Here is a 24645-nt window from a genome sequence, read left to right on the forward strand (position 1 = left end):
TCTAGAAACCCATCAATAATGACGTCAGTTTTGCAGTAATTTCTGAAAGGTTTCAGGTTTTTTTGTTAATCATGCAAATTTGTTTTATTGTCAACATTTTGCTGTTTGGACTAAGGAAATAATTACCATTCCGGAATCAGTTGCAAATGGCAATTTTTCCTCACTAGCCAGTTTTCTTAATGTGTTTTTAAAATTTTGCAACTAAGGATTGTTTTGCCTTTTGAGGTTCCATTAAGGGATAAAAAAGGAATTTGCCCCAGTAATAATTATCGAACTATGAAAGAGCATAGGAAAAACCATTAAGTAATATATTCTCTTTCACCCTAGCTAAATGATGTTGTAAACTGCAAATTTATATTCATTTCTGGACAGGCCCACTTGTTTTTGCTGCGCTAATGCGGTACAAAGTTGATAAGTAGAAAACACGAGGCCTGATAACTGCATTAAATGCATGAGCATACCTTTTTACGGTATATTTACAACTAGTTTTACATCACAGTCTCCTAAAATAAAACAACCTGTTACCTTGTGCCGGCGTAGTGGAAGTAGCTGAGTCTTTGAATTCGAAAGGACTGTAGTTCAATCCTATCCGGCACAAGGAAGGGTCTATGAATATCACGTTAGAAATAATTTTTTCTTATATTGGACAGATTTTGTAAATGTAAGGATTACGCATTGAAGAATATTTCAGGAACATATTTCGTAGTGAAATCTCTGTGCCAAGGTTCTTTGATGTGCTGAAATTGATGGTATAATTAGCGTAAAAACTATCCTTCTTCTGGGAGATGTTCCCCCATTTTATAAATCCAGTAAATTATAAATCCAGCAAGATTCTTTTGATGCGTCTACTGATATTAAAATTCCGTTTTTTAGAGTTTCGTTTACTATTGAACTGAGTCGCTCCTTACTTACAGTTCGTTACCAAAAACTGTTTGATAAGAGACATCACAGACTATGATGACTCCCAAGACGTAGATAATATCGGAGACCACACTGCCCTTCCATGACGATAAAATAAAAGCTCAAAATAGGGATAAAATCCTTTTTAATAGACAGTGTATAATAAATTTCACAAAAAAATACCAGATATTTCGGTCACTGTATATGTGACCGAAATATCTGGTATTTTTGTGAAATTTATTATACACTGTCTATTAAAAAGGATTTTATTCCTATTTTGAACTTTTATTTTGACTCCCAAGACAGGCAATTATGCAACTATTCATCACATCACTCACGATAGTGAACGGCGAAACCGTTCATGGCATGAAGGGAAAGTAAAGAATGACCCAAATCAATAGAAAACGAAACTCTAAAAAACGGAACTTTGTTAACAATATATACAACAAGGCCTATTTTTAACTCTAATTCCAAATTTATATCTCAAACATAATTTGATTTTAAACTTCCCTTTTAGAGGTTATTAGAATGCGAAAATTTAATGGATATTCTATATATTTATATATATATATATATATATATATATATATATATATATATATATATATATATATATATATATATATATATATATATATATATATATATATATATATATATATATATATATATATATATATATATATATATATATATTTCGGAGCCCACACTGCCTTTCCATGACGAAAAAATTGCCTTAGAAAAGACAACTCCTTTGGGGTTATCTTTTCTAAGAAAAATACTAATAAGCAACATGTATCCAGAGTGGTTAATTAACCAGACTTTTTCAAAAAGAAAAAAAAAAGGTTTCTAGATATTTCTAGGGAAGTCTTGGAGACAATTCGGGGCAAGGATATTTTTTGTTCCTTACATATGTACTAGGACTAAGTGAAAAACTTAGAAGAATTTTACAGAGTAATGGTCTAAGGGTAGCTTTAAAGAGTAATAATGCTTTGGTAGTTTTCTAAATTCTGGGAAGGATCTAACTTCATTAAGGCAACAAAATGGGGTTTATCAGATACCATGTACTTGCAGAAGCTTATATTTGGGACTTACTAACCAGAATTCGGAAATGAGATTATTACAACATAAAGATGCTATTGCTTCGGCCTTAAAGCAAGATTCTAAGTCTGAAGATTTTACTTCAGCCCTTTCAGAACATATTTTCAATTTTCCAGACCGTTTTATTTTGTTCGAGAATGTCTCTTTGATTTCTAGGGATCGGGGTTTAAAGCAAAATTTTCGTTAAACTCTTGAAATAAAGAAAATCTTATTCAAGAATTTTGCTTTGAATCGGGACACATGTGAATTTGGGCTGAATTCTATCTATGATAATTTATTAAAATCTGAGTGAGTAAAGTTCAATTCGCCCAATGTAGTTGACCTCTGTCCAAATGTTATATCATTGAACGCTAATGAACCGAATCCAAGAGGGTCAAAGAGTCTAGCTTCCGCCTTTGCTTTGAAAAGAATTAGAGAATTAAATAAAATGCCGTTTTATTTGATTTGATATACCCCCCCCCCGCCGCGGAAAATACCCCCCCCCGGAAAATGCCCTCCTCTAAATACCCCCCACGGAAAATACCCCAGCCCCTGATTATGAGGCCTATAACCGCTACTTATTAAATACTAAACCAAATTCTTACCCTGATCAATCAAATTAATTATAATTTATAAGTAATTATACAGAATTAAATCAAAAAACAAACCCGCCAAATTTTAGATCCTTTTCAAAGATCCCGCTCTTGTGTAAAAATCTATTTGACATGTCGGGTCAGAGAGCAAGATATCAAAGGAAAATTAATATTGCAATGGATTTAGGGAGATGAACCTTAAAATCGGCATAGCAGTTTTCTGATATCGAGACAACAAAGATCTAAGGTTTGGTTAGCAGCTAGCCAATTCTAATAACCTTTCTTATCCAAAAATTATCCCCCCTCCCCATGGAAAAAAACCCCTGAAAATACCTCCCACGGAAATAACCCCCCGCGTAAAATATTCCCTTCCCGCAGAAAATACCCACAACGGATAATCCTCCTCTTCCGCAAAAAATACCTCCCCCCGCGGAAAACACCCCCACCTCCCTGGAAAATACCCCCTGGTGAATACCCCCCCCAGGAAAAAAAAACGCGGAAAATACCCCCGCCCCTGATTATGAGGCCTAAAACCGCTACTTATTAAATACTAAACCAAATTCTGTAATAAACCAAAACTAGCACCTAGCTAATTCTAATAACCTTTCTTATCCGAAAATTACCCCCCCCCCCCGCAAAATATTTGGATAGTTTGAAGTCAGAAAACAATTCTTTCTAGGTATATGGCTACATCAAAATTACAGAAGAATAGCGATCCCTTTCGACCCCTTCAATCCCTTTTGACTCTTTAGAAGAGTAACAGAAGTTTTAACTTTGGTTTCTACGACAAAGATTTCAATAAAAACTTATATGCCCCAAAGGCATGACTTATAACCCTTGCCCTGAAGACTGTGGGGGAGGGGGAGTGTTCTAATCAAAGGTATAATTTCCTGAACTTTAAACTGGGTGGAACAAAATGAGATATCTCAAAATTTTGATTGGTTATGTTTGGGGAAATGGTGGGCATGGAAGGGGTGTTAGTTGCCTCCCAATCACTTTCGACTATTAAAAAGGACGCTAGCAATTTCAATTTCAGATTGAATGAGCCCTTTTTGAAGTTTCTACGACAAAAAGTTCTATAAAAACCTTATGACCCCAGGGCCTAACTTACAACCCTTGCCCCGAGGGCTGTGGGGAGTGTCCTCCTCAAAAACATAATTTCTATCTGAAAATCAACTACGCTGAAGAAAATGGCTATCTAAAAATTTTGATTGGCTGTGCATGGGGAAAAGGTGGGCGAGAGAGGGGGGTTAGTTGCCCTCAAATTACTTTCGACTATTAAAAAGGGCACTAGACCTTTGAATTTCCAATCGAATGAGCCCTTTTTCAAGTTTCTATGACAAAGATTTCAACAGCCCCCACGGAATAATTTATAACCCTTGCCCTGAAGACTGTGGGGGAGTGTCCTGCTCAAAGGTATAGTTTCCTGAACTTTCAACTGCGTGGAACAAAATGGCTATCTCAAAATTTTGATTGGATGTGTTTGGGGAAATGGTGGGCGTGGAAGGAGTGTTAGTTGCCTTCCAATCAGTTTTGACTATTAAAAAGGGCAATAGCCATTTCAATTTCTAACCGAAAGAGCCCTTTTTGCAGTTTCTACGACAACGCGTTCTATTAAAACCTTATATAACCCCAGGGCATAACTTACAATCCTTACCCTGAGGGCTGCGGGGGGTTTGTCATCCTCAAAGATCTAATTTCCAGAACTTTCACCTGCTTTGAACAAAATAGATATGCCAAAATTTGGACTGGACGTGGTCGGGGAAATGGTGGGCGTGAGAGGGCGGTTAGTTGCCCTCCAATCCCTTCCGACCATCAAAGAAAGCACCAGCCCTTTAAATTTCCAACTGATTGAGGCCATTTTGAAGTTTCTACGACAACACCTTATATAAAAAGCTTATATCCCCCAGGGCGTAACGTACAACCCTTGCCCTAACAGCTGTGGGGGAATGTCCTCCTCAAAAACATAATTTCTATCTGGAAATCAACTACATTGAACAAAATGGCTTTCTCAAAATTTTGATTGGATGTGTTTCGGGAAGTGGTGGGCGTGAAAGGGGTGTTAGTTGCCTTCAGATCACTTTCGACTATTAAAAAGGGCACAAGCCACTCCAATTTCGAATTGAATGAGCCATTTTCGAAGTTTCTACGACAACTTCTTCGATACGAAGTGCCCTGGTCTAAAGGAAAAAAAAAAATAATAATACATTGTGCCAACATCGTTCTTATATGCCCCCAAGGCATAACTTAAAACCCTTACCCAGAAGGTTGTGGGGGAGTGACCTCCTCAAAAACATATTTTCTATCTGGAAATCAACTACACTGAACAAAATGGCTATCTCAAAATTTCGGTTATGAGTGTTTTGGGAAATTATGAGCCTGGAACGGGTGATAGTTACCTGCCAATCACTTTCGACTGTTTAGAACCGCCCGAGCTGCTCCGATTTACTGTCAAATGAGGCCTTTTCGAAGTTTCTACGACAACTCCTTCGACACGAAGTGCCCTGGTATGGAAAAAGAAGAAGAAAAAAATAATAATACATTGTGCCAACATTGCAATACATTGTGCAACGTTCTTTACTTAGCCTATGATCAAAAGCCTATGACAGTGTAATTTAATAGCTGTATAACCCCGTGTAACCCCATTTGTTTCATCCCAGAAACAAATTGAAACCCCCAGTCATGAACAATCAACACTTCAATGTTACACCCAAAAGAGTCTAAGAAGAGAATAAGTAATCTTTTACCACCAATCTTATTACTCCTGCCTCTTAAAATGACATAACCCGCTTGATCAAGCAAAAGCTTCAGTGCGAACTGCCACGTACCCAAAGGACCTCTCTGCAAACATCCCGGTCTGTCATTTTCCCCAGTTTTTCCTACAATTCTTCACAAGGGCACCGGCAGAAAATTTTCCAGGGGGGCTAGACGCCAAAATAGCAGTGGTGGTTGGGTGACAGTTTAGGCGGTTTATGGCACCAAACTACGACTTTACCCCGAAGAGGAAGAATTTGCAATAAATTTAAAATTCTGAGAAGCTAATTGATTGAAAAGTATTAATAACTGTATTTTAGGCTTCCCAGTTGCAAAAGAAGTAATGCCACACGTGGTAGAGCTGGATTCAACCAAGTTGATTCGCTTTATTTGTAATGAAATTAGGCTATGTTTGGTGATCCATAATTGCGTATCAGCTATAATGAGGGTGAGTCACTGTTTAGGTGGGGGTAGGGTGGATTCCAACAAAAGTACATTTTAATGGACAAACTGCTTACTCTTCATGAGGCTTCAGATAAATATTGAGAGAGGAAGGGGGAGCAGGAATTAATTAAAATGTTTTTCTATACAGCTAATAAGTTACATTCCCATATCTACTAGCACAGAGGTGGAAAAGACAAGGCAGGTTATCATCAGCCCCACCATGAAATTTCCTTGGGGTGGCAAATACTGCTAGGAACTTAGTTTTCAGCAAATTTAAATGGTAATATTTTTCAATTTATATGAAGTACTTCAACGTATTTAAAAATATATATGTAATGTATTTATCGATAAGAAAATCCTATTGTAGAGGATGTGATGGCTTCAGTTATGTAGAAGATCAAAAGTCTCACAGAATTTCCATCCATACAAACAATAATACTCCTTTTCATCCAACCGAAATTCTTTAATAGTAATATTAACAAGGACTTTTCACCAAAATTACTATTCATCGCCAATTTCTTAAGTATAGTCAAATTTTATCCAAAATTGAAATTACAAATTTAAACGTAGGACGGTACTAATCAACGTATAATAATTGATTTACACATTTTAAAAGCAATTGACCAGGGATTTAAGGGACCGGTACCTCACTTTATATCATGGTTAGGCCTGGGTATGATTTGGAAAACAATCACTGAAAGCAAGGAAAAGATTTGAAACCTATTTGAACATATTATTCTTTGTATGAATGGGACTGTCTCTTCTTTAGATCTTAAGTCTTTACTCTTTACTGTGAAGTTTGGCCTTTTTTCAAGTTTATAAAGAAAATTCTCAATTGGAAAAAAAAATCAAAGCACTAAAAAACTTTTTTTTAATGCGCAAGTGTCGAGAAGGGGGCAGTACCCCTTATATACAGAGTAATTTATGTTTGTTTTAAGTTTTGAACTTGCTTCTTACTTTAGTTGAAAAATCTTTTCTGTTATGTTGAATTACATTTCGTGAAACTGTAAAGTTTTATGAATACAATAATTTTGGTAACGCAGAAAAAACGATCAATATTTCAATGATCTCTGTTTGGATCTCGATGGGTAATCAAACAGTTCGTGTTTTTTCCCCAGGGGTGATCGTATAGACCCAGTGGGCCTAGAACATCGGGAGAGGGAATGAAATTCTAACGGAAATGAAAAGTTCGTGTGCCCATTTTAAGTGATCAAATAAATTGGAGGGCAACTAGGCCCCATCCCATGCCACTTTTTTCCCAAAATCGTCCGATCAAAATTCTGAGATAGTTTTTTGTTCAGCACAATTGAAAAGCCCAATAACTATGTCTTTGGAGATAAAATGACCCCCTACAGCCGCTGGGGAAAGGTTATAAAATTCGCCCATTGTTTATTTGCTATTGGGAAGTATGCATACATTTTTCGGGTGGGGAGGGGAGGACGAATTTGATGCTGGGAGAATTTTCAATGAAAAGGATAGTTTCCAGGGGGTAAAATTTTCAGAGTAAATTTTAAACTGGGTGAATTTGCCGGAATTCATGTACAAAATTTCTTTATATGTCTTACTTTCTCTTTACCGATTCAACTTCATGCGTGGAGATGTTAAGGGTAATTGTCCGGGGTAAATTTTTGCCAGGATTGAATTATCCAGAGGATATTTCATTGGGGAGGCATATTTTTCCGTGGAGATGGAGGTATCCTGGCGTTACTTAGAAAAAGATCAGAAAAAAAACAAGTTTTTTCAATTGACATTAAGAGGCAACATTAAAACTTAAAACGAACAGAAATTATTACGTATATAAAGGGAGATGCCCCCTCCTCAACATCTCCCTCTTTAAATCTTGTCCCAATTCTTTAAAAACGACGCCTGAAACAAAAAGGTTGTTTAATTAAAACAATAAGTAAATTTTTTTAAAGTGCTAAAAAACTGTAGCGTGATGAGTGAGGTGTTGAGAAGGGGCACAACCTCCGTCATATACGTAATAATTTCTGTTCGTTTTAAATTTTAATACTGCTTTTTACTTTCAGTTAAAAAACTTGTTTTGTTTAACTTTATTTAATGAAGCTTAGAGACAAACAATTTTCTAAAGGCAATGGAAAAAGTATGTCAATTAAAGTAAAAGTATATAAAATAAAAAAAGCAAGTAATTACAAAAATACACAAAACAATAGCCTACTTACAAAAACTAAGGTATAAACACCCAGAATTCAGTTCTATTGAGCAATGCCGAAGTGCTGGACGGTTTTTTTTTAAAAATGTCGACAGTTTTGAACTTGGTTATCAAGCACCAAAATATTTAATGCCTTTAGATTCAGTGCTTATAAAAAGTAACACGTTATCAAAGTAGTTTGTCCAAAGTAAAACGTTAAAAATAAAATTAAGAAAATCAAATAAAAATTTTTAATTCAAAATTTTTAATTTAATTTTGAATACCAAAGGCCAATATTTTTGACACCTTTATACTTCATAACGGTAAAAAATTAAAAATTTTTCAAAGTGACAACTAGATAAATACAATCACTCCCGGAAAAAAATTGATAATAAACTATATAAACGTATCTATTAAGGGGGAAAATACAGAAATTCCCAGCATTCCGTTCAGGGGAAACATTTCTGATTATAGTGGTTTCATATATCAGTTCATGGGTACTCTTGCAATGCAAGCAAAAGTTGACGGCATATTCTTATCGAAATTGCCCCTTATTAAGTTGTTTTACTTGTGTTTTCTATAATTATACGAACTTTCTTGTGTTCTAATAACTGCACTAATTACTAATAAACGAATACATATTGAAGATCACCATAAAAAGCTGATTCTTTGACTGAATATTATCAATAGTTAGGCTCTTATACTTTCGTTATTGACAAGGATCGTTATTTACTTGTCATTCATTATTATGAAGAATTTGATTTTTTTTTTTTTGCTCCAACCAAATCATATAGAAAAATATTGTTTGTGGAAAACTGGTTAAGGGTTACTCAGTCACAAATTAGAACTTATATTTTCCTTATTATGGGTCAAAATCTATTATCAGGTAGCCAACAAGGGGGCAACAAACTTTTTTTCCATGGCTTTTCCCTATTCTGCTCTCTTTCCTTCGGTTTCCTTACAATTACTTTATAGTCCCAAATTTCCAAGGGGGGGGGCATGGCCGCCCCTACCCTCCCTTTTCGGCGCCCATGATTCTCCATAGTAATCTTTTTTGACACATGTCTATACTCAGACAAATATATTTTTTATTCAAAATTAAAATATCCATGACGATTCTTTATTTAACTTTTATATTCCTATTTGATGTCTTAAAAATGAGCTTTTGCCGTTCAAAGTTAAAGTGGCTTTAATACTTTCGGAAATGCTCATCCAACTGTTCTATGAGCGAAACATTACAGCTCGATAGGGAAATCTCAATTACGGCTAATTAAGAATTATAGAATTCAGCTAATTAATTAACCATGAGCTATGACACTGGTCTAGGCACAATCACGAGAATTAATTTAGTAGGAGGGCGCAACTTCACCAAAACAACTCAAACAGACTAATTACATGGAAAATATTAGTAACTATTCGAAAAAAGTAAAGCTTCAAAACTTTAGGAAATGTTATTATAATGACGGACAAATGTCGCGAGATTTCATGTGAACGTTAATGTTCATATTTTTCGGATATCAAATATTTTATTACACGGACAAAGGAATTATTCCTTAAGGAGTTTTTTCTTTGTTTTATTTAAGAATAACTTGAGTGAACAGTCAACTTCCCAAGATCGGAAAAGTTAAATGTAAGCATGATGCCTTGACGCAAAAAGGCTACATAAATACTTTATTCTTAGCTGGATCCTAAGCTCACTACTCTATAGTGAAAAATACTGACATATTAGCCTTTGTACTTACTACTGTTTACTGTAAAGCTATGCCAATACACAGGAGGGCCTACAGGCGCAACCACTAAAGGTCACATATCTTTTAGGTTTCCCCAAATAGATTTACTACGGTGAATTTTCTGCGGCAAGAGGGTATCCACAGATATACAAAACGTGAGAGGTTTTGTAATAGTTTCTTTAGAAGCCATGCGCGGATTGATGTCCCACAGATAGCAGATTTTTTTGTGAGATACTTTGGTTATTATTTGAGCGCTTCCATTCATAATTTTATATGATATTAACAAACATTTTTATGCCTTTTGCTGTTCCTAAAATTCATTCCCCCCTTCCCCAAAAGAAAATTATAGGGTACATGGATAACTAGAGGAAGTACGTTGAAGTCTTTGCTAGGAAGGTTACTACTTTAGAATACCTTGATCTTTCTTTTTGTAAAAGTCCCTCTCTGAAATCATCTTCCTTATTTGACTATTAATTAGAAACTAGTGAGAGATCTTTGCCTGTGCACCGAAAATAATTTGACGAGACACATGAAATAGATTAGAAGACATGTAGCCTGTCAATCATAGTTATTTAATTACTTTTATTAGTCAAAATTTCTGGTTATATAATTTTTTAAAGAATAGTCGCTTTTCTTCGGGATTCTTTTAATTTCTGCTAAATATTATGTTTAAAACAAAGCCTAGAATGTAAATAAAAATCTGGAAACATAAAACAAAATAGGATAACTGGATCCGAAGATCACAAGCGCCAAATTTATTTTAGAAAATAAAAGAAGAAGAAAAACATCCTCCATAGCCACTGATGGAGCATAGGGCGTGTATTCGACATTTCATTTGCTGGGTGTTCAGGGACATGTAGCAAGCCTGTCTTCTAACTTTACGGCAGCGGGAATCAAACCACTGGCCCCGTATTGTCAAGTAGACAGGGTTACTCCACTGTGCTACCACAGGGCTAAATACAATTTAGGGTAGAAAAAAAAATGGACAGACAGAATCATAGACGAAAGGTATTTCAATATTACATACCTTTTGTCTATGGACAGAGCTGAATTGTTGACAGAGTAAAGTACATGGAATGGACGCCTTAACCGTAGAAGGGTAAGCATTCGTAAAATTTACAATATCAAACTGCGTGGTGTAGTTACCATGGAAATAAAGGCATTGCACGACCTTATCTCCCCAATATACTCATACCAAGATTAACTGGTTGTTTACCGTCACTGAGCTTTCATTATCTGACCCAATGTGGGAAAATTAAGAATGAGTTGAGAAATTTGTATATGCTTATTATCTACGTAACTTTCTCACCTATTCAGGAAAACTGATTTTTGTTTATTAATGCTGCGTAATTTTTAAGCTAATTCAGACTATAAAATGAGATCAGTTTTCTAACGTTGTCTATAAGCTTCGTAGCAAATTTCGTCAGGTATAGCATATGAAAATGCTGAACTTGACTATTTTCTGATTTAACCTGTTTGTTCCCCTATCCAGGGGCTAATATCCTGTATTATTATTGGGGGGGGGGCAAGAGAGGTCCATATCTGCATAGTCTAGGGCCATGAGACATATAGTAATTTTTTCTCCAAATTTTTGGTTGGGGGCAACTCACCCCTCCCAATAATGTGGAGAAAAAATTGAGGCAACTGCCTCAACTTTGCAGCATTTGATCAGACTCAATATCAGTCGAACCACGGAAGGGACAGGTGACAAACATTTAAGGGCATCTATAGAAGGGAAAAGAGCGACCCATAGCATTTGTCTGGCGTGTATTTGTTGAATGACAACTAGTTTTTGCAACCACTGGAAAAGGCTATTCAGTAGTGAATTCTATGTGAAGTCATGCTTATCTATGTGACTCTAAAAAATGAAACCAATATTTTGTCCTGCTTAATACAACATTTGGAGTTTTTTTTTTTTTGATAATTCTAACTTAATTTTACAATATAATTTTATGATGATTTTTAGAAGTCAAAGTTTCTTCAAGTAGTAATTTTTACGAAAACTTACCATCTACGTAACTTTTTGGGAAGCTTACCTTTCTAGGGTTAAATATGAAATTTTATTTACAAGTGCCCTCAAAAAGACTGGCATTTCATGTCATTAAAATTTTACGTTTACCTGTCTTAAGCATCATTATGCTTTTCAAAAGAAATTAAGACATAGTTGGACAAAGATCAGCTTTGTTTTAAGAATTAGAAACAATAGATATTGATACTGTTTAATTGATAAAGCTTAAGTTATAAAAAAAAAAGTTTGAAAAAACATATTTTTATTTTATTTTACGTGCCTTAAACTTCATGTTAAGAGTTCTGTTTTTCAACTGTCTACTTTTAAGTGACATTCAGTGTATTTAAAAATTGTTAAAAAAATTTGAAGCCAAATATTAAAGACCTTGTTTTCGGTTATAATATAAAAATATATTGCACCAAATCACGTCTATTTGAGTAGCAAATTTTCCAAATAGCCTCCATTAAAAATGCATAATCCAAACGAAAACAACAATAACAATGAAAAATAACAGTAAAATAACATTTTTTCGTCAAATTAAAACTTGAGGTTCCCTTACAAAAAGTGAGGGTTTCTCAAACCTCGCCACAGTGAACATCTCGGGCTGTGCTGGTGCATGATTTTGACAGAGGGCCCCCTTCCGGCAAAAAGCTACTACCCACTTATGGCTTTTACACCTTGGGGTGTACATAGGGGTGTACATTAATATCAGAGTGGATTGAGACTAAGAAAAAATAAACTTCCATTAATATCTCCTGAAACAGGGAGCAATTGCCTTTGGAGTTGTTAAATATTGGTATGTGGGGTGTACTTACATGGGGTGGGGAGTCCAATTTTTGCCTTTGGATATGAATTACCTGTCTGAAAGGGTGATGGGGTTAACTGTACATAAATATGGCAGAATATATATTAAATTAATTAAAAATAAAAATGAACAAACTTTCAGTGGGCATTTTCTTCTACCTTCGCCTCAAATAAAATTCCTTCTATTGTTTAAGCACCGAAATACGTCACATGGAAACACTGACACAACTAAAGAAAAATTTAGCAAAAACTCTGGGAATGCCGCAAGGTTTGCCAAGCTGATCAACTAATTAATTATGAAGCTATGAATTCACGGACAGATCTCCGAGCATAGCGATGTGTCTGTCTATAGAGTGGAAAAGGGTTGTCAGACAATACTGAAAATAGCGTAGGTATGATTATCACAATTGGAAGTGCCATTTTAGTAAATTTGGCATTTCGACCGTTCATGACAATATATAACAGGTGACTTTGATTCTTGGTTTTATTCTAGCGAGGCGTCCAATTTTCGCCTTCGGGTTAGTGTTGGGCGATATTTGATATCGACAATCATATATCGATATTTAGGACCTAATATCGACATCGAATATCGAAACGTATTATCGAAACCGATATTTTTCAGGGGTCTCTAACCCCCTATATTACCCGCAGAAAATCCACCACATGAAAATTCTGCAAATTTTCAGCATACATCTTCCAGATTCTTAGCAGGTTTGAATTCATTCATCTATAATTGATTTGATTTATCCTTATCTTACATCTTACCCTGGCATCTTTTTTACGAGGATTCACCTCCGGTTCTCGAGTCTGATACGTTCGAAATATTACAAACTGAGAATGAAAATTTCACAACAAATAATGATATAATGAAAAATTGGGATTTTGCATATTGTCAAAGCTGAACTAGCCGATCACACTAGGTTAATTGTTTTAGTCTGAAAAATTCTGTAAAGGAAAAGGACATATCTGTCACAGATAAATTAAGATAAGGTAATCTAGGTTAATATATGTATATAGACCCCGACGCCACGCCGATGAGGGAAGACCGGCGGCGGCGGGGCCAAAAACAGCGTGCCGCACCGTGCCGCCGGTAAGACATCGGCGGCGCGCCGCCGGTAAGATATCAGCGGCGCGCCGCCGGCGCGATCAATGTTGATCGCAAACATTAATGTTTTCATCAGTCTTTCTCAAATCACAGCTTAAATTTACAACAAATTCGAGCCTATTCATGAGTTCAAAAATTCACAAGTCACTGGCTGGAAATTGGTCTTCTTTGTTATTCACCGAGAGAAGCAGAAATCCGGTAGAAATGAAATGACTGTGGCGTTTCAGAACCCTTGCATAATACGAGTAGTTGAAGTATCTATTAGCTATATATTCTTAACATAAATAATTGTCAAAATTAGTTGTTTTTTTCATCGAGCATTGATGCATATAAAACTTCAAATACCGTATCACAAAATTCGTCAGTTATCTGGGTAAAAACTTTGAATATAACTTTGAACTTAGAAGCTTAATTTTTTCATAATGCCCTTTGCCTATATCTGTTTTGTCACCTTCAAAACAGTTGAAATGGGCGACTTTGATTTTGATTGGGGTTTTTTTTTGCTCTTTTGGATTCTTAAGAAGCCTTCTTGTATTAAAAACTGGTTTTTAATAACAATTTAAAAAAAAGCATTTTAAAGTTTTTTTTTGGCTTCTTTATAGAATAAATGTCACGTAGGCTAAGGCTCAACTGCTGTTTTTTTTATTGCTTTTGGCTTCTCTTTTGGATATTATTCATTTTTTTTCTTTTGGAGATTCCAATTTATAAACTCAAGAATACTTAATATCAGTCAAATTATAAACTGCATCTAAAAGAAGTACATTTATCAAATTTAAAAATACAGGATGAACACTTCACATGAGAACACTTCAATTACAATGACACAAAAATACTTAATAGTTTATTCGCTATGAAGAAAAATTAAGTGCCAGATATTTTCTTAAGTAAAAAATGAAAAGCTCATCCGTTTTAAGTGTAATTAAACGAAATAATGTGCAGACTGAAGTAGCTCCAGGAAGATGTTGAAATTTTCATCCTAGTTCGTCACTTTTAATCCAAGCAAAATGTTAGGGCACTTAGTATTAGTTATTGAGTTTAAGCTTTGATTTCCAAATGCTCACAAGAATTACCAAATTTAAGAAAGTCGTAACAATAAGTCACCTGTGGTCAAAATACACAAAGACTCCTCTTTGATCCCCACACAGGCTCAAAGCTTCTGCTATGGTTATTTCCATGGAAATCTCTGAAGAGTTTCTTTTTAAAATAGCTTTCAAGCGTAGTCAGGGGTATTTGAACTTTTTTGCTTTTATTCAAAGCTTTGAAAAAAGTGTTATAATATTCCAAATGTTACATTTGTGTATATTTTTGGTTATCATTTGTGGGGTGATCGAATTTTCTAAACCACTGTAGATACGTAAGAACGTTGCACCATCTAGTACCTTGAGGTCATAAGACTGTCAAAGACTCCTCTTTGAACCTCCCAAATTGAAAGCTTTTATTATGACCTGGCCTTTGGCACCCATGCTTAAAAAAAAATCGAGGCATTATCATTTAAATATGATAGCTCAATACCCCTCCCACCCTCTGGTTACCACCTTGATAGGATGCCGTCTCTGCTTTAAATAAAAAAATCAACTTTTTGGGATCCCTGCTTTCAATAAATAAAATTTCGAGCTATTATCATTTAAATTTAATACCTTCCTACCCCTCCCCCCTCTGGATACCATCTTGATAGGATACCGTCTCAGCTTTCATTAGAAAAATAATTTACTTAATAAGTAACTAGGCCACTATATGGTTCAAACAAACACGCAAAATAACGTTAAACAGCTTAGTGTTCCTTGAAAAAAAATTGAGGGTATGAGTAAAGGGGTACAAAGACAACAACAAAAATGTCGAAATTATTCAGATATACCTCAAATTATTGGAAAACTGGGTGATAGATTCGCCACGGCATTCCATAAGATCCAAAGAATCTAATTAAAGGGGAGCACACACAAAAGTCAAATAAGGCCAGTAGCCTATGAGAAATCGCAAAATACCCAAGACAATGAACAAGTTCTAATGGGGGGCCCTGGGTCTATTAAAATATTTCAACGGTTTCCCAGGGAATTTGATATCATTTTCTTCTGTCTCCACTTTAAATGAAAAAAATATTTATCTTTTTGGCATCCTTGCTTTCAATAAAAAAAAGAGGTAATATCATTTTAAAATGATAGCCCCCTATCCCCCTATAGGCAATAATTTACAATTTATTTATGAATCTTATTTTTTTCTGGTTCAATCTTTAATTCCTCAACCTTGTACATAGCTTAGTCTATAGCTAAATTTTGTTTCAATCAAAGGTTGTTTTTTTTTTTGGGGGGGGGCAAAACTGTGCCAGAAAGAAGATTGTATTTTCTATCAGGCGTTCATTAGTTGAGTATTAAAAATCAAGAAAATCTTATCTAAAAACAGCAAAAAAAAAAAAAAAAATATGCAAAATTACAATTCAGCTGCAGAAAATATGTCGACATTAAATTTAGAAATCCAACAACAGGCTGAAGCTGTATAGTAGTGAATGCGTTCTATAATTCTATTCAACTTGGAAAATTTATTTCTTGTCTACGAGCAACGTAAGAAGTAGCGAGTGGGAAACTGCCTTCGAAATGATTTAAACTCATTTCACAAAGACTATACTTTTTTTGTCAACATACGAAGAACTGTGTATATTGCAATATTTGCAATAGCATATTCCATCTGTCTGGTTTTTAAGCAAAGTAACAAAAGAGACGAAAATTAATGAACAAGAGAGTAGTGAAGAATTATGGTATGCAAAGTAATATTTGGCAGAAAAAGTCACTGGTGATAATTCGCTAGGGGTGGCACCGTGATTGCGTGATTTTCGGGGATTCGGGGACCCCAATTTTTTTTGAGGGTACGCATAGATTTTTGGGGAAATATCCGAAAATCCGGGGATTGTGCAAGCCCTGCTTGATTTCTAATCAGGAAAATCAAAATACTAAACCACACGAGAAGGAAAAGCTCCGACATTGCGGTTGACGCACTAAAGAATTGGCGCAAAATTTATTTAAAGTCGGCCGAACACCGCCACCTTTGCCGGCGGCGTTGCGACACTTCGGTGGCGGTTAACCGGGCCTCTCGTCGGCGGCGTTCGGTCGGTCCACCGGCGCGGCGCCGGGGTCTATATGCATATATAAACTGCTGATGCTATTAAGGCTCACCTTATGAAAATTGCCACTAAGTGGGGATCAAGGAAAAGGTTGTTGCTGTAGTAGCTGATAATGGAGCAAATGTAGTTCAGGTCTTAAAGGATGCTGCATCCCAAGTATGTATAGGATGGACACATGCTACGTGCTTCGCACATACTTTAAACTTGATGTTGGGGTTGTTATTAATGATACTACTGAATTGCTGCCTCTCGTCCAAAAGACTAGAAATACTGTCAGCTTTTTCAGACGTAGTGTTGTAGCTATCGACAATTTGTGCCAGGTTCAAATCTCTATTGACAATGTTTGCACCAAAAAACTAAAACCTGATGTGACCACTGGATGGAATTCGTTCTTCACTATGTTGCGTAGTCTACAAGATTTGAAAGAGTCGGTAACAAGATCGCTTGCGCTTCTCAGTAAAGGGGACCACCCCACTCACCGATAGTGAGTGGGGTGTTATTTCAAACGTGATTGCGGTGCTTACACCCTTTGCAGAGGCAACTATTGAGCTCTCTTCTAAAAGCTATCCTCCATCTCAAAGGTCTTGCGTTTGTTAAGGCCTCTGAGACGCCACCTTCTTCAGGTAGATTTTGGTGGATTATCGGATGCGGCTGATCAACTTTGAAAACCTTTTCTGAACAAAATAAATTGTAGGTTTATGGGTTTTTGTCAAGTCACACCCGTCGCAAATGTCAAATATCTTGACCCGTGTTTCAAGAAAATGCATATTTCACCTGATGATCTTCTACCAGTTGAGAGTAAAATTGCAAACGAGACAGATTTGGCCTTGCTAGCTGCTGAATCTCGATCAGAAGATACAACTACCATCGCAGTCCCTGCGATGCCGTCATATCAGAATCAAGCCAGTTTGTAGGATTCACATGATGAAGTCCTTATAGTCAATGCAGGGCATGCTTCGACAGCAGCCGAATATGGCATGGCTCTGCAAACTTTCAATAGGGAGCCAACAGTTTCAAGAAAAACTTGTCAACTCAAGTGGTGAAATTATCGTGCTATGGGGTTCCAAAATTACCAGTATGAAGTTACGCTAAAATTCATTTCTGTGCCCGCTATCAGTGTCCCTTCTGAAAAAATGTTTTCAAAGGCTGGACAGATAATCACTGAACGGCGGAACCGAATTTCAGGGGAAAACATTGACATACTGATCTTTTTGAATAGCCAGTAGTTTATTTTTCTCTTTTCCTGAGCCCAAATAATTCCAAATCTGGGTTTTTATTATATTCATTTATGTAATCGAAGTTTATTTTTATTGTTTGATTTTATATTATTTGAATTTTGAAAGAAAAAGCTATTCAAAATACATTTTATTTACCATTTGTGTTGCTGAATTTCGGCAAATTCATGAGATAGCAAAAAACTGATCCGAAATATCGATATTAATATATAGAAAGTAAAAACATCGATATATCGATTAATCAAAATATCGCCCAACACTACTTCGGGTATGATTTACCGATCCGAAAGGGTGATGGAGTTAACTGTACATAAATAAGACATAATATATGTTAAATTGGTTAAAAATAAAAAAGACCAAACTTTCAGTTGGCATTTTCTTCTGACTTTCCCTCGAATTAAACTCTTTCTATTGTTTAACCACCGAAATAAGTCACATGGAAACACTGACCTAACTAAAGAAAAATCTAGCAAAAACTTTGGGAATGCCGCTAGGTTTGCCAAGCTGATCAACTAATTAATTATGAAGCTGTGAATTCAGGGACAGATCTCCAAGCCTAGCAATGTTTCTGTCCAGAGTGGAAAAGGGTTGTCAGACAAAACTGAAAATAGCGTATGATTATCACAATTGATAGTGCCATTTTTGTAAATCAGGCATTTTGACTGTTCATGAAAATATATAACAAGTGACTTTGATTCTCGGTAGGGGAATTTTCCGGAGGAGGGCAATACACCAGCCCTCGCACTCTGTGTGGGCTGTTACATAATGAATTGAGGTTTCAATCTTGTTCGATCTGTACTCTTATTAATTTAAAAGACTTTTTCCACAAAATAAGTTTTTCAAAGAAAAGTAAGGAGCTCCATTAAGCCAAGAATGAACAGAATGAAGTCAAATAATCTTACAAGCGTAAACCTAGCACAAATCACTATCAATGAATAAATGAAACTCAACATGAACAGAAATTACAATAGATAGCCGAGTCAAACTCAAAACGAGCAAAAATTAATGTGAGTAGGGCTGATAACCAGCATACCTCCTCAAGACCAGAACATAATTTGCGCTTTACTGCAAAAAAAAAAAAAAAAAAAAAAAAAAAAAAAAAAAAAAAAAAAGACCGTAGATTGTTGGTTCAATTGACATATACTGATATTTATTCCTTAAAGTTTTGATAATTTTTTATTTATGAAAGTAATAAAAGTAGAAACATTTAAAATTAATTTTGTTTTCAGTAAAGCACAAATTATATTCTGGTCTTGAGAAGGTACGAGGGTTATCAGCCCTACTCACGTTAACTTTTGCTCGTTTTGAGTTTGACTCGGCTATTTATTATAATTTATGTCCGTTTTGAGTTTCATTTATTTATTGATAGTGATTTGTGGCAGTTTTACGCGTGGAAGATTATTTGACTTAATTTCTGCTTATTCTTGGCTTAATGGAGCTCTTTACTTTTCTTTGAAAAACTTGCTTTGTGGGAAAATTTTTTTCACTAATTTCTGATTGTTCTTTTATTGATATAACCCTTTTCATGGAATAAATGAAATTTTACATCTTTTCAATTTGTTTCTATAATAATCCATAGGGTGGGTTGCTATTTGTATGTTGAATTCAAAACAAACTGAAATTATAGTTGCACCCTTTTGAAAATCCGTATGCACATAACGTGTTTTGATTTAGTTCAATACTCCCCACAACATTCTCTGAAAGGCTCACCTGAATACCCTTCGTCTTCTTGGAAAGTAAAGTTCAAACATGCATACCTTTCTCAATAACATATACTATGTGTAAACAATGAACGAATTGCCTAACTTACAGCCCTTGTCCTGGGGACGGTGAAGAGGTTGACATCCCCATAGACATAATTACTGGATCTCTAAACAATACTGAACAAAACGGTTCTCTTAAAATTTCAATCGGATATGTTTTGGGGAATGATAGGCTTAAGGGGGGCTGATTGTCCTCCGATCACTTTTGACTCTTAAAAATGCGCTAAAAATTCTGAATTCCAATCAAATGACCTCCATCCAATACAAAGTCTATACGACTACCCTTTCTATAAAAACCTTATATGCCCCGGGCACAACTTACAGTCCTTGCCCTGGGGGCTGTGGGGGGTTTTCATCCTCAAAAGAAATAATTTCCAGCCCTTTCAATTACGTTGAACAGAATGGCTATCTGAAAATTATTATTGAATGTGCTTGGGGATATGGTGAGCGTGGGAGGGGGTTGGTTGCCCTCCAATCACTTTCGACAATTAAAAAGGGCTCTAGCCCTTTCAATTCCCAATCGAATGAGCTCTTTTCGAAGTTTCTAAGTCGACAAATGGCCATCTCAGGATTTCTATCAGATGCATTTAGGGAAAACATGAGGTGTGGGGGGGGGGTTCCTCCATCTGATCACTCTGAATCTTAAAAAGGGGACTAGAACTTCTGATTACCAATCCAATAAGCCCCTTCCGAAGTTTATTCGACCCCCCTTTCTATATATAAACGTTATATGCTCCCAGGGCCTAACTTACAACCCCTACCCTAAGGGTTGTGGGGGGGGGGCGGGGGGTTGTCAACTTCAAAGACATAATCTCAGGACCTTTCAGCTACGTTGAACAAAATGGTTATCTCAAAACTTTGATTGGATGTGTTTGGAGAAATGGTGGGAGGGGGGTTTGTTGGCCTCCAATCACATTTGACTATTATAAAGGGCACTAGGCCTTTCAATTTCCAATCAAATGAGTCCTTTTCGAATTTTCTATGACAACAAATGGGCATCTCAAAATTTCTATCAGAAACATTTAGGGAAAATACGAGATGTGGGGGGAGGGGTATCCACCCTCTGATCACTCTGAATCTTAAAAATGGCACTAGAACTTCTTATTGCGAATCCAATGAGCCCCCTCCGAAGTTTTTACGATTACACTTTCTATATTTACTTTATACGCCTCCAGGCCACAACCCTTGTCCCGAGGGCTGTGAGGGGGGTTGTCATCCTCAAAGACATAATTTCCAGACCTTTCGATTACGTTGAACAAAATGGCTATCTCAAAATTTTGATTGAATGTGAATGGGAAAATGGTGGGCGTGGGAGGGGGTTAGTTGCCTTCCAATCACTTTCGACTATCAAAAAGGACACTAGCCCTTTCAATTACCAATCGAATAAGCTCTTTTCGAAGTTTCTAAGACAAAAAATGTCCATCTCAAAATTTCTATAAGATACATTTCAAGAAAATAAATGGTGTGGGGGGGGGGGGTATCCACCCTCCAACCACTCTGAATTTAAAAAAGGGCACTATAACTTCTGATTACCAACCCAATAACCCCCTCCGAAGTTTCTACGATCACTTTTTCTATATACACCTTATATGCTCCCAGGGCGTAACTTACAAACCTTGCCCAGAGGGCTATGGGGGGGGATTGCAAACCTCAAAGAGTTATTCTCCGAACCTTTCAACTACGTTGAACAAAATGGCTATCTCAAAATTTTGATTGGATATGTTTGGGGAAATGGTGGGCGTGGAAGGAGGGTTATTTGCCCTCCAGTCACTTTCGACTATTAAATAAGGGCAATAGCCCCTTCAATTTCCAATCGAATGAGCTTTTTTTGAAGTTTCTTCGACAACTCTTTCTATACGAAGCGTCCTGGTAAAAAATAATAATAATAATACTCTGTGTCCATATCGCTCTTTACTTAGGCAGCGCACTTGCGCTGCCTATGATTAGTTCATCCTGATTCACCCTTGATCTTTCTTACTACTTACTACACATGTGGGCAACTTCTTTTTCCTCCAAAACGGGGACTTTAATTGTATAGAAAAAATAGTAGTAACCAGATTTACGTAACTGGGGTAACGTGAGGTGTTTCAGCAACCTTAGATCCAGTGGCGTAATTTCGTCAAAATCCTGGTGGGGGGGGGGGCAAAGTTTGAACCGATTTTCCCAAGTCACGTGAAAATGACAGTGTAAAATAAAAAAATGAGCCATATAGTACCATAAAGGCAAAGGATTTCTAAAGAAAACTAATCTGTTTCGTTGGACCTATATTAGTTTTGACAAGATTTTTGAAGACGCTAAATTTATGCTAGGAGGAAAATGATACGATCAATTTGCATCAAGAAAAATATGAAAAACGTGGTTTTTAGGGCACTAAAATCATCTCGAAAATCTAAAACGGTGCTTAAGCAATGTCATCGATTCACTAAAATTGGAGGGCCGGGGGGGGGGGAGAATATTTTTTTCTTCAAAATCTAGGGTGGCATTTTGTCGGCTTGTTTTCAATAAAAGTAGGACAGTTTTCAATAAAACATAAGAGAAAGGTACTTTTCAAAATCTAGGGGGTGGGGACGAAGGGAGAAAATATGGTTTGATTCTATATAAAATTAAATTTAAAGTCTGTTGTCTAAAATTTCCTGAGAAGTCATTTTCATTTATAGACGAAAAACAACCCTGCATAATAATTGCTAAATTTCGTGATACGGATTTTTTTTCATCCTTTTCAAGCTTTTGCACATCCCATACTTCCCTTTCTCTTTGATATTTTAACAGACTTGCCTCCAGAGAGGCCCTATGCTTCTCCAATTGCGAGTTTTTAATTCGACCTATTGGTTGATTTTTCACTCGTTATGTCAGTTTTCAACAAACTTTCAGTTTTCTAACTTGAAAACCTTTTCAAGCCTATTCGTTCTACAAAATAACCTTCAATCATCTCAGAAAACATAAACTTGCAACATTTTACAGGGTACTAAGCTTTTTGACAATGTCTTCCCCAATGAAGCATAAGGGGGGGGGGGGGTTCAAGCTCCATCACACATCAGATTTCGAACGGCTCTCACTAGGTAGACCAGTATGCAGTAGAAAAGGAATAGCAAATGCTAATTTTGTTTATATTTGGTTATCAAAATATTTCTACACTTTTTATAGTGTGTCAGCGTTATTACTATCAAGTTGTAGTTTCTCCTTCAACTCCTTCTATACAAAATGTCCTGGTAAATAAAAAAAAAGTAATACTCTGTGCCAACAACGCTCTTTACTTAGGCAGCGCACTTTCGCTGCCTATGATTAGTTCATCCTGATTCACCCTTGACCTTTCTTACTAGTTATTACACATGTGGGCAACTTCTTTTTCCTCCAAAACGGGGACTTCAATTGTATATAAAAAACAGTAGTAACCAGATTTATGTAACCGGGGCGACGTGAGGTGTTTCACCTTAGGTCAAGTGGCCTATTTTCGTCAAAATCTTGTGGGGGGGAGCTTTTCAAGCCTATTTGTTCTACAAAATAACCTTCAATCATCTCAGAAAACATAAACTTGCAACATTTTACTGGGTGCTAATGAAAGCTTTTTGACAATGTCTTCCCTAATGAAGCATAAAAGGGGGGGGGGGGGTCAAGCTCCAACACACATCAGATTTTGAACGGCTTTCACTAGGTAAACCAGCATGCGGTGGAAAAGAAATAGCAAATGCTATTTTTTTTTTTTTTTTGGTTATCAAAATATTTCTACACTTTTTATATTGTGTCAACGTTATTACTACCAAATTGTAGTAATCATTGTTTATACAAATGGTCATACCTAAACACGCAAAGGCAGGGAGGGTCTAAAGGCCCCTTCTTAATATCCCTCTCCCAAAATATATTCTGAAGCATCCTCTTCCCTCAGAAGTTGTGTCTAAGATTTTTACTTTTGTCGGCTATAATCCCTATTCCACCCTACCCACTAGGTAATTCTCTTTGACACCCCCACCCCCTAACAATTGGACATTTTGTTCATATTCAGTTACTAGAATCAACTTGCTTTTCAATATTTTTAAATCTTGATTGGTTGACCCCCCCCCCCCTGTAATGGAGACACCAAAACACCTTACAAATGATGCTATTAATAATTTCAAACTATGTAAAATAATGCATTTAAAAAGCCTATATAGAAAAATTGTTCAATTTTAGAGATTCAAAAGTGTGAAAATAAATTTCGTACCTCATATCAAGATAAATTTAAAAAGGAATCCTGATTAATACAAAAGTTATAAAACAAGTCAAAAACTATAAACTATAATGCTTCTAATCTACTAACAGATTACAATCACAATCAATTACAATCATTCAGACTCACCAGCTAAAAGTCGAACATTTTCATAATCGTCCTCAACAATATATTCAATTTCCATGCTCAGTTTTTCAGCAGTTGCTTTGTCTCACCATTTTTAGACAGCAATAGACTAATTTACAGGTCCTGAAAAGTAACAAGAATTTACCCTGAGTAAAAAATATATTTATTTTTCTTAATATACTAAGGGCTAAATATTTAGCATAAAACGGTAAATTGTTTCGAAGGGGGATAATCAAGCTCTGAAAAATAAAATACAGAAGGAAAATCAAAATGGGATCTAATATAAAAAGAGTCTGACAATGTTAATAGCAGAATAAGAGTTTAAAAAAAAAATGAAAACTGCTTTCTTTACAATACAACAAGCTTGAACTTAAATTAGGGTACACCCCATCATAATTACATGACAGCTGAGAATGGGCCAGGTTATCATCAAAAAGTGTATACATCAAACAAATAATAGAGCATCCCACACAGGAGAATATTCTACTATTAGCATTTCAAAGAGAATTTAAACAATATAAAAATGTAAACAAAACACTCCAGAAAGAAACTGTCCTACAAATTTTCTCACCCAGTGGCACACCTTTAACATGTCTCTAGCCAAAATATAAATACCGAAAAACTGGCTAAAAGCCAAT

At 35.9% G+C, this 24645-nt stretch overlaps 1 protein-coding gene and 1 long non-coding RNA gene across 7 annotated transcripts in view; one reads left to right on the forward strand and one right to left on the reverse strand.

Annotated features, from left to right (window-relative positions):
- Positions 1 to 24645, reverse strand: part of LOC148947123 (synaptic vesicle glycoprotein 2C-like) — a 123021-nt gene that overhangs the window by 60758 nt on the left and 37618 nt on the right. For 4 of the 6 annotated variants that reach the window (XM_089096884.1, XM_089096886.1, XM_089096887.1 and 1 more), the window contains exon 2: positions 24011 to 24130. In XM_089096884.1, the coding sequence (XP_088953010.1) occupies positions 24011 to 24065 (55 nt within the window). In that variant the 5' untranslated portion in view covers positions 24066 to 24130. Of the gene's footprint in view, positions 1 to 12598; positions 12641 to 24010; positions 24131 to 24407; positions 24539 to 24645 lie in introns of those variants that run through there. The other 2 variants (XM_089096885.1, XM_089096889.1) reach the window with 2 other exon arrangements.
- Positions 9814 to 24645, forward strand: part of LOC148947124 (uncharacterized) — a 114753-nt gene continuing 99921 nt past the window's right edge. The window contains exon 1 of the long non-coding RNA XR_016142426.1: positions 9814 to 9876. This is a non-coding gene — a long non-coding RNA (uncharacterized LOC148947124). The remainder of the gene's footprint in view (positions 9877 to 24645) is intronic.

This window comes from Artemia sp. Qi Xiang Cuo, chromosome 11 (assembly GCF_049724085.1).
Source record: "Artemia sp. Qi Xiang Cuo chromosome 11, ASM4972408v1, whole genome shotgun sequence".
Taxonomy (NCBI): Eukaryota; Metazoa; Arthropoda; class Branchiopoda; order Anostraca; family Artemiidae; genus Artemia; species Artemia sp. Qi Xiang Cuo.